At 25.4% G+C, this 12,106-nt stretch overlaps 1 protein-coding gene and 1 long non-coding RNA gene across 8 annotated transcripts in view; both read right to left on the bottom strand.

Moving 5' to 3' along the window:
- The window catches only part of LOC142325967 (uncharacterized), a 434,412-nt gene that overhangs the window by 10,703 nt on the left and 411,603 nt on the right, over window positions 1-12,106 (bottom strand). For 6 of the 7 annotated variants that reach the window (XM_075367953.1, XM_075367951.1, XM_075367952.1 and 3 more), the window contains 2 exons: window positions 10,890-11,049; window positions 7,229-7,877 (listed from right to left, as the gene is read on the bottom strand). In XM_075367953.1, the coding sequence (XP_075224068.1) occupies window positions 7,485-7,877; window positions 10,890-11,049 (553 nt within the window). In that variant the 3' untranslated portion in view covers window positions 7,229-7,484. Of the gene's footprint in view, window positions 1-7,228; window positions 7,878-10,889; window positions 11,050-12,106 lie in introns of those variants that run through there. The other variant, XM_075367950.1, reaches the window with a different exon arrangement.
- LOC142325963 (uncharacterized) lies at window positions 4,142-6,853 on the bottom strand. Its single transcript, XR_012756635.1, has 2 exons — window positions 5,614-6,853; window positions 4,142-5,574 (listed from the first exon to the last, which is right to left on the bottom strand). It is a non-coding gene; the product is annotated as an uncharacterized LOC142325963 (long non-coding RNA).

Raw genomic sequence — 12,106 nt, 5'->3', positions numbered from 1 at the left:
TTTTTCTACTCCCAAGTTTACATTTTTACTACCCATTTCTATTCAAGTAAACTATATCTATAATTTAATTTTTAATTTCATTCTGGTATCATTTAGTGACCAAAGGGACATCAAGTAAAACAAAAGAGTTTATTCAGAAGAGATACAGCAGATAACACAAACAAGATCACATTTTATCTGCATATAAATTAGTTTTACTCTGTATTGAATGATTACAACCAACTCAACTGTTAACCTGCTACAGCCGATAAGAAAAAAATTAGATAAGAAAGCAATTAATTAAAAAATTATATATATAAACTACACATTTGCAAATCCATTACCGATGGAACTTGCAAAGTATTTATTTTAAGTGTATAACTTATCAGGTAATGAATCACAGGGCATAAATTTACTAAAATTTTCATATCTTACGAAAAATGAAATTATATGCACTAATGGCCATAACTGAAATTAACTTTTTCTGAAAAATGGGAATGTTGGGCCTGAATCAATACAGTTGTCAAATGGAACTATCTCTGATAAGTATGTGATAACAAATTTCTAATAGGAAACTGAGAAATCTGAGAATAAGTAAGAAAGTTAAAATGAATGGTTTTTTTTATAGAATTAAAATAAAAGCAAGGTCCACAACAGCAGTAGGTTTTACAACTATCTGTTAACAAAGAAATGTTTAATATTTGCAATTGATAACAGAGGTATATAAACAATGCTTCCAATAATCATCCAGTATAACCACTGATTAAATACCAATCATCTCAAACAGATGGCTTAGTTACAAGGGATTTGATATTTGAAAATGTTAATATTGTCAACCTACCTACATAGTTCACAGTACTACAGAGCAGGACCACATGTATAAACTATAAAAAGAAAGTGAGCAAATATGGAAAAGAAAGATCAGAAGGAAATAAGCAGCATCCCAAACTCTATAAAACAGCTAGGTTTATGTAGCACAAGAAAGTGAAGACCAACTAAAATCATTAACACTGCAGATATTTGTCCTGGTTAAAAAATTAGTAATTATCAATGAAATTTATAAAATGCATGAATAAATAACAATATTATACGCTATTATATACATAAACAATGAGGAAAAAGCTAAGGGAAGATAATAGAGTCTAACCTATTATTCAGCAGATTACAAGAAAGAAAGATGGTTGATTATTTGTTAGGCTTAACTGAGCTTTTTTTCTAAGATCAAGAAAAATTATTTTTTATTTATAACTTCTTAATAACCAAAAAAATATTTTCACTTCCTATTTTTTTAAAGAATAAAAAGTTTTTAAATTTAAAATAGTTACTGATTGGCATTATTATACTGTTCATTTTTAACTTATTAAAAATTTAATTTGCTAATAAATTATGGAGTTCAGCAACCTACAGAAGTTTGAAGACAAATTATTGCTAATAACTGTTTGTTATTTCTTATTGTGCATAATTTGTTAATAACTGACTCGTACAAACACAAATTATCTGATATAAAACACTGATATAATCTAAATACTATATAATATATAAATAATTCTATCAGTGGGTTTGGTAGTTTTGTATATCTTGGAACATATTACCCATGGATATGGGAGGAGGGGATTTTACACTGCTATACCCATGGAAATGGGAGGAGGGAATTTTACACTGCTATAAAAATATTTATAAAAGAAAATTAAATAAAGATAACTATTAAAGAAAAGTTAACTCATAACAAAATTATTCTATTTATTTAAAAAAAAGGAAAAAATTAAGTGAGGTAAAGATAATGTGACAACTTTTTTTACAATATTCACCCAGTAAATTAATTTCTTTTTCTCAGTTAATGAAGAATACATAAATAGAATTATATTTAAACAAAATTTTATAATCTACATTTATAAATTACAAAAATAATAAAACTTTTAACTGAAAATACAAAACCCATTTAAAATATGTTTTTGCATTATATAGAACCAAATTAAACATTTCTCTTTTAATCTTGGCACCCTCTCACGACTAGTCATAAAATAAACTATTTCTGTAAAAAAAAAAAAGAATAAAAAACAAATAAAGCTTTGACAAAATTTATTAAAAAATTTTTTTTCTTCTACCTAAAAATAGTTTTCTCTATTTGTCTATTTTATTCAATGAATCCAAATGCAATAAATAAATAAATATATATATATATATATATATATATATATATATATATATATATATATATATATATACTACTAATATTAATGGCACCAAATTTATTTATATTTATATATAAATATATATTTAAGCATATATTTATTTTAATAATTATTGTGCAAAATATAGAAAAATCTTTGGTACAAAAATCTTATTTTTTTTCTTAATCTAAATAATCTGCAAAAACTTTCATTATTAATTAATGATTTTATTATAATTTATTTTGATATATATGTAATAGAAAAGAATTTGAGAGCACTTATATAATAATACACTACCATAAAAAAAATACTAATTAAATATTGTCTGTATTAATCCAACATTTTCTTTTAAACATTTGCAAATTGATAAATATAACAAAAAAATATAACACCAAAACCGATAAAAAACAAATCAAAATTTATAAAAAATTTTTTTTTTTAAACAATTCTTATGAAAAGGAAATTAGATTAAAATTTCAGGCTGGGAGCCAAAGCTGTAAAAATGAAATAAATAAAATTATTGACATAAAGATATACTATTGATTTTTTCCTGCTAAAGAAACATGAGTGACATATGTTCAATACAAGCTGTAATAAAAAAATAATAAAAAATTCACAAACTAATTGCAATTTTGAAAGGATCAAATTTGTAAAATGAAACCATCACCTACCTGGTTGCTGTTTAGAATAAGTAAGATATAGATGATTATAAATACAAAGGAAAATAAATGGAAACAGAAGCAAAATTAAAATGACTGGAATGTTAAAAATCTTAAAAGCACAAAGATTTAAATAAAAAAGCATACAACTGAAAACAAGGTAAAATTGTTTTGTAGCTAACAACATAGTAGGAAATAAATATATTTTTCATGCTATAATAATACATGCTAGTAATAAATATAGTATTACTGGGTTAGTATAATCCTAAATCGATGAGAAAAAGTTTGGTATTTGTTGGTTTTAAATAGAAAAGTCACTCAATAAACGTGAGGTTTGATAAAAAACTACTTGCAGTTTTTTTTTTAATCTCCCAGAGTAGAAATGTCTGGATGAAAAACTTTTTTGTTCCTGATATTTATCTGTACATGCATTCATAATGGTAGAATATTTTAGATTTGACTGAGAAGTGAGTAACGTTGTGAATTTATAATGCAGGATCAAATACTTAGATATAATTTACTTTATAAATGAATGCAAAATTTTGTGGAAAAAATTTTGCAAAAGGCTCTTGGTAATTATAGCGTAAATAAATGAGCAGTTGTTTCCAAGACGGTCATGATTTATTCAGTTGAAAATGATAAAAGTAATAAGAACATCTTCACCTATGACCAATAAAAACGTGTAAGAAATTAAAAAAAAATCATGGCCACTTAAAAATTTCTATTAACGAAGTTCCAGAAAATTACATTTATTCAAAAATAGTTCAATTTTGATAAAAAAATTACATCATCAAGAAACTGCTGAGAAAATTATAAATAAAGCAGCAACTTCTCACCATTGTTCCTGTGCGTTCCATTCTTGTAACGGGAAATAATATTTGTGCATCGTGTTACAAGAACAAACCAAATCAACTGATCGGATTAGCGGTTATCATTAGTTGCTGTGGCATATTCTTTAATGCAACAGGATCAGTTGTTAATGGAATATAATTGTTCTGAATAATTATATTAGTAAACATGTGTATTAAAAATTCTTTAATTATAAAGATTCAATTAACGGTAACTACTATCATCTCAGAAATGAAACCAGACAACCATAGGGCTGAATATTAATAATAGAAATACATAACACAATTGCCTGCATCAGGTAATATTGCCGGTCATAATGTTCTTGTTAAGTGTATCTTTCAAGTAAAGTAATAAGCTGGAATCGGTAGAATTCAAGGGAGAAAGGTTTAACTGAAAAAAACTGAAAATGTAATCAATAATGACATTATTTTATCCCACTCCAGTTTGTGTGACATAAATAGTAATAAAGTAAGATAAACTAAATGAAAAAAAAAATTCAATTTATTACATATTCTTATGGCAGAAAACAAAACCTTATTAAATAAAAATTCTTTAAACAAATAAAACTGCTAAATAACAATAAGCAAGATAATTGCAATAAAAAAATATAACACTATATAACAATATACTATATTTTTTATAGTAATAAATTCGTTTAAATTGTAATACAGCAAAACAATAACTTTAGTAATCTATTATTACTTTATATAAATAATATATTACTGATAGGCGATACTTAAACAATTAAGTAAAAAGTCCTCCTGAAAATAAAATCCAATGGCCTTATATAATGATAATGTATTATTATTATTATTATTATTATTATTATAATAATACAATAGCAGTAATAATATACAGTATGGTCCTTAAAAATGAATGAATCAATGAATTTACAAACAAATAAAATGAATAATATGGAAAAAATGTATGAATCCTCTTAATAATAATAAAAAATTAAATTCCTATGACTCATAATATAACAACTAAAAATTAAAACTACTGAACTTTGCTGTGATCTTACATATATTTTTCATACAGATCAAACAAAAGATATACATATTATATTGTAATATATATAAGAGAGAGAGAGTGAGGAAGAGAGCAAAGTTTTTTAATTTACTTTTAATTAAGTCTTTTAAACTTCTTCATGATTATAATTAGCAACATCAGTTTTGCAAATCACATCCTTAATACATATCCAAAGTCAGTTCCACAACAGCTGAAAGGCACTTAAAACACTTTCTTTTTTTAATCAACTTTTTTATTTTCTTAATTTCACTTAATACACTATAATGAAAGCTATGGACATAATAATTCTACTACAAGTAAATAAGTAATCCACTAAATCAAATTAATTAAACTTGTACTAAACACTTAAAATATTATTAATTTATAAAAAAGATAAATGGTAAAATAATTAGGCAAGAAATTAAAAAAATAAGGCAAAATTATAAATATTAAAATAAACTATATCAAAAATATTCAATAAAATAAATTTAATAAAACATAAATTTCAGTAAAAAAAAAGAAGAAATTGATGAAATTTTATCACCATTAATACTTACAACAATTAAACTACTTCATTTTTTTTTATGAAAAAATACCCTTGAATGAATGTTAAATTTATTGAAAGTAGTAATGCAATGCTGATAAAACATAATAATTGAATTTAGGGTTGTTTATGCATGGTCCAGCACAAAATATTTTATCAAAAGAATTCATTCATATCTACACTGAATGATAACATCAGATCTTGGCTATGTATTAAAATAATGTCAAAGTAAATGATGAATTTTTTTAATAAATAATGTGCACTATCCTTCTACCTTATGCATCTGAAAACTGGGAAATGGAAATAATGCGGTATCAAAAGCATTTGGATTACGAATAGATGATGATGCTCTAAGGGCTCTGGCCTTGATAATCGATATTATCAAGGCAGGCCAGAGCCCTGCCTTGATAATCGATACCCAAATTTTAAAGTTCATAGTAGAAAAATATTTAAATTTGATAAGACAGGATCCATTAACAATGCAGTTTTACATCACAAAAGATACATAATACTAATTGTGGACAATTAGAAATTAATCTGAATTAAAAACTTACTATACTGATATAGTAATATTATTACATTAATAGTGACATAGTAATTACTGATATAGTAAATACAACCATTAAACATACTCAATACTTTTTTTAAGTGAGTGGAGAAGTCAAACCACCTCTAGTCTTTTTCCCATGCCTTTACTCAATATAATCACCTTCTTTATTAATATATATATATATATAATTTTTTTTTAAATATTCTCATTTTACACTGAGCCCTGAGCCATTTATAAGATTTGCTCAATGAATTACATGTTGTGGTAGAGTTTGTTCATTAATTAAAAAATCATTTTAAACACAATTTTACCACTTTTAATCATAATGATAAAAATAATATGTTAATGAACTTAAAAATGAACAAATATGCTCGTTAGCAAGTTTTCTGTGAACTATGTCACATTCAAATTACACAAAAACTTCAAGGAAATAAACATTACATGAGTGAAGTCTAAGTGAATCGGTTGTTGGTAAAGACTTTTTATAGCATCCTGAACTCATGGGTAAAATTTCTTTTTAGTTTTTATACTGAAAAAATATTGATAGATTTTATATTTACAGGCACCTATAATACACAAAATATGTTATACCTATAAATTATCAGACAGGACTACTTGATAATATATTTTATAAAAAAAAAATTAAGAAAAGTATTAATCAATCTTTTAAAAACAGGGAACTGAGTAAATACTAATTGTGTTTTACATCTCCAGTAAAGTAAATAAAGCTTACTTGCTACATATCTAGTGCTAGAATATTCTAGCACTATTCACAACCATCAAAATAACCATTAGAGCTCAATTTTATCCTTCAATTAGTTCTGGTTTAACAGACTAAAATAATAAAATTGTAAGTAAATAATAGAAATATGAATTTATAGAAATGAAATTAAACTTTCTAAAGAAACTTACAACAAATAAAATTTAGATAAATAGGATTAATTTTTAAAAACCTTACTATAAATAACTAACAACCAGTAATATAACCTAGATAACTATTAAGTACTTGAAACAAAAAATCCGCATTACAGTAAAAAAAAAAAAAAAAAACATTAAATACACTTTTAATAAAAAAATATGTAAAATGTACAGAATTAATTATTACTAAACCTCTAAAAAAGGAAAAGATTAAATTATTATATTAAATAATATATTATCATGTATTTATAACTGATACATTTTATATAAATATATATATATATATATATATATATTTACAAAACAAGCAAATGTTTTTTTTACTTTTAGGTGTAATATATATAATTAAATGATTAAATTACCATTAAATGTGGCAGATACTTAATATAATAAAACAGTAAAAAGGAATGATAAACTTGAAAAATAATACATTATAAAAATATAAGCAAATATTCTTTACAATTAATAGTTCAGAGTCTAGAACATATAAATAAAAATACCTAAAAGTTTTCTAAGGGATTAAAAAACTGAATATAGATCTAATTTCTATGTAAAATGTTTGACGATTCCTTTCTTTTTTCTATAAAAAATATTTAAATATATTTTTTTAAGAATTAAACTGTGCAAATTTATACTAGCAATCTTATTTCTTTTGATATTTCTATTTAATTCTTCTTTTTTTATAAATAAAATCATTTTTTTTTAATTATATGACCATAGCTTTCATTAAACAATATTGAAATCATTAACAACAATTTCAATAACAACAATAAAATAAACTTAACAAATACAAAAACTAAACCATACTATGTGGTGAAATCAACTCTGTCCCATCCGAAATCAGGTGACATCTTGAAATCAGTTTCATCCATGTTGAAGAGATCAAATGGGTCCTGAGCTAAAAGCGGGTCATGGCTTGTTGATGCAGAAATATTTGTATTTTGTGGTGTATTGTCCATCAATGATTCAAGCCATTCGGTATCAACATCCATTAACTCATGAGCTGCTTCACCAACACCCAAATCCATTGATTCAACGTTATCTAGTTGCTCGATGTCAAGACCTAGTTCTCTCAAATCAAAATTAGGAGTTGGAAGAAATGCAGGTGGATCCTGAGCAGCTGATGGTGGTAGTTCTCCATTTTTTATAAGAATTTCAAGTACATCATCAACTATCTGACTCTTCACATCTTCTGGTTCCTTTAAAAAGAATAAATAAACGTTTAAATCAAGAGAAAGTTGAAACAATTAAAATTTAAGCTTTTACTAATTTACAAGATATTGATACTCTTTAAAGGCAATAGGAAAAATTTGGTGGCCAGAAAATCAAAGACACAAGCAGATTTCATTCAGTCCAAATATCCAGCTAGTAAATAATTTAATATAATGACTATGCAATATCAAATTTCACCTTTAAAAAAATAAGAGTATTAGATCACTCTTAAAATCAATGATGGCTCAAAAAGAGCAGAGCAGATGCCAATCAAAAAATTATGTTGTACTGAACTGCTCTTTGTTTGGCACAAACACTGCAGTTTTATCAATTCGCTGTAATTTAACATACAAACATGAAATGCAAAGCAGTGAGTTGTACTATCAGCTTCTGCGCCAGTAATATTCTTTGTTCCAAATTACAACGTAGGGCACATGACACACCAATTTATTGAGATTAACAAGTTAACATCAATCACACACCAATACCATTAATCTTATGTTGAAGAATGCTACATAAGGAAATATGCTAGTTATAACACAGACACTAGCCATCTACATAAAATAAATTTCTATTCCATAATTATTCATTCCACATTTTTTTTAAATTGTTTTTCTTTCGCCAGTGGTCACAGCACTGGTCATAGAGGCCAGAGAACATTCAAAATCACTGCTACTTTTCTGTCACTGTTCCAATCAACATTGTTCCACCAAACAGCTAGGGACACTGATAGCTGCAGTAATATAATACTAATAATCTGACAAATAGTATAACTGTCACACCTTAATGAAAATGAATAATTTTTAAATCTGTAATGTCTATAGAACACATTTTTGTCCATTCTTAATCATAGAGCATAAATAAAGTAATGGAAAATGGCATATACTCCAAGACCTACCTTATCTTTTTTCAATATTTAAGGGAACATGATTGCAATGAAAAATTTAATTTTTTTTTTGCAAAAACTTAAGATATTTTTTTTAAAGAAAATAATTTCTATAAAACTCATTTTTGCTTTTACCAATTTCACACTAATAAGTACATTTTAAACCTATAGCCAAAAAGGAAAAATTATTAAAATTCAAATTTTTCACATACAATGTAATTTTTAACTCAATGTCAAAAAGCTACAGAAGCAAAATTATTTGAATTTTTAATCTCCTGGCACCAGTGGTAATGTTTGACAAACATATAGTTCACTGAAGGTGTACACTATTGTGTATTATTAACTGATATTTATGATATTCGTGTTTATTATTATTTAACATTAATTAATCAGTTGATATCATCATTAGCAAAAACAATAAGCATAGAATACAATGCTCATGACTGGTAACTGGTTTATCTTTTAGTGGCAAAGAACCAAAGAATATGTGTATGAAAGTATTGTCTAGACAGTAATATTTAAAGGTTTCCAAAATTGGTAATTGTAGTTATAACCATAATGAGTGTAATTACTTTAAAGAATAAACAATTTCATTAAATGTAGCAAAATGATAAATAAGCAATTTAGTTGTAAAATATAGCTGCAAATTCACAAGTTAAATTTACATGATGTAAAAATCATCATTTTTAACATCTTTGCAAAGCAATATTTTACACATTAGAGGGTTTGTCAGTTATAGTTTCCTTTATGTATTAAAATATTAAGAATATACCTAAATTCTAATAAATAAGATATAAATCAGAATTATAACGAATCTTGTTGGTTCAAAACCCTGTGATACAGTGAGTCATTTTGATGACTCATCTAATGAATTATTTTTCCTATGTTGTTTTTTATAATCACTGAAATTCCAAAGGATAAATAACACTGAAATGTAATAATGATCTTATAAAGAAGCTCAGAGAAGATAATTAACAACTTTTTTTGAATGTTTTACTATGTAATAGGCTTAAATTTAAAATAAAAAACCAGCTGATAGCATACAACTGTTATGTACAGATAAACACACTCAGTGCTCTACACTTGCAGACACATAGTCTATGCACACATGTAACTTGTTGACCACATACGTACACATGCTAGTATAGCAGCTTTTCTACCTCTACTGGGTTAACATATCTTATTGTATGTTAGCGCATCAGAAATATTTATATTCTGTTACTGTACAGTTCATTTGTAGTTACAATGAACTGGCATTATTTGGTGGATTTTTAAATTTGCATAACCTTTCCATCACTTTTGAAAGAGGATAATTTATGATAGATTTATTTTATAAATTCTTTGCATTACAGTTAGTATTGGTTAGACAATTATGTCTTACTATTACTTAAATAATTATATGTTATTATTATTTTCATTTTAAATTAGTACTTTTTGATGATTATTTATATCCTTTATAATAAAATATATGATACATAAATATTTTTAATTTTATTATAAAAATGTAAAAAATAAACTATATTATTTCATTGTCTGTTCAAAACATAAATAATATAGTTACATTATTTATTTGTCATATCTAGTTTAAAACGTTCAGAGGAATTTATATAAAAACTAATTTTCAGGTAGTAAAGAAGTCAGATGTAGATGAATAAGATGAAAATAAACTGTAAATTAATCTAACTGATACAAAGTAAAATAAAAAAATTTAAATTGGCTATTAAAATACAGAATAAATTGAGGATTTATTGCATGTAAATTTAACATATACTTTTTATAAGTAAAACCCATTAACTTAGGTCTTTTATAAAACAAGAAAAAAAAATTTTTTTTATAATTAAAAGACTTGAAAATTAGTTAACATAAACTGCCAGCATGAACAAGTAAGAAATTTACAAATACACTCAACCATGGGTAAGTGAGTGTTCAGCACGAACGGTATAAATCTAGTGCTTTTACATTTAACAAATTTATTGAAGGTCAAACATAAAAAACATTATTGGTTTTCTCCCTGTGCCTGTCCCTGTCCCTGTCTGTGTGTGTGTCAACATATACATAAAGCCAGAATAATTACAATTTAAAAGTAACTACAATAATACAAACACAATCTTACTGTTTTCACTTTGAGCAATTTGGTAGCATCCTCATACAAAGGTGGTGGCGGTTTTTCGTCCATATCATTTTGTATTAAGAGATCAGGGACTGTATCGGGCAGAACACTAGGAACACTGCTCACAAATGTACCCAAGAAATTAGGAAGCGTTGTTGTCATCCTGCAATCAAAGAAATAATCAAATAAAAGAATTAATTAATTAACAAGGTATTTTTTTATTTATGCAATTATATTAAGAGATAAGGTATCAGTGCATGATGTAAATAATTGTACTCAAGTGGATATTCATTGATCTATCAAAATATATATAATTAACTTTAGTTATTAAATTTAATTTGTGATTATATAAAAATAAAATCAAAAAACAATATTTTGTTTTCTTTAAATAGGGCTAAGTAAGAGTTTTTTTTTTTACTTTGTCATCATCATCCCGACCAATATTAGCCATTACAAGCTTAATTCCAAATAAAAACCTTTTACATTTTTATATTCTCTATTTTCTATCATCCCCTTCTCCTCATAAAACTATTCTCCACATTTTAATCACATTAATTTCTAATTTGTACTTAAAATGTATTCTTAAACTAGTTCTTGGATTTTCATGTAATCTCACTTTTTTCTAGTTTAAGAAATGTCTTTGTGACTTTTAACTTTAGTATTCATCTAAAGTTAACCATTTGTTTATATTGCAAAAACATCACTTTGTCAGTAAGTTTTACATTTTTTACACTTCTTATAAGTTATTCAAGTTTCTGGATTACTTATAACTATCACATGTCACTGATATTTAAGTACTATATGCTGATTAAATGTTTTCATCTTTACACTTTATTATACTTTTTCATAGACAAAATCATTTAAAATTACAGCTCAGGAAGCACTGTATTTTTCTCCTGCATCTTCCTCAGATTTGAAAAATGACACTACCAGTCAAGCACTAGTATCACTGCTTATGTACGAGGCATGTTTTTTAAGTAAGGCCCATTTTAATATAAAAATTGAAATAAGCGAAACAAAATAAACTTACATATTTATACTATTTTTCTACATATTCGCCATTCACTGCAATACATTTTTGTTATTAGCTTAACAGCTTCATTATTCAGTAACTGAAGAATTCTCTTCCCTGTGATTTAAACCAATTAATTACTCTGTTTTGCAATCCATCATTTTCTTCAAAGTTCTGTGAAGCAAGCCATTGATTAAATGGAGAAAAG

This window comes from Lycorma delicatula, chromosome 6 (assembly GCF_047948215.1).
Source record: "Lycorma delicatula isolate Av1 chromosome 6, ASM4794821v1, whole genome shotgun sequence".
NCBI lineage: Eukaryota > Metazoa > Arthropoda > Insecta > Hemiptera > Fulgoridae > Lycorma > Lycorma delicatula.
Note: the sequence above shows the minus strand (reverse complement) of the source record. Positions and strands in the feature narration are given on the sequence as shown.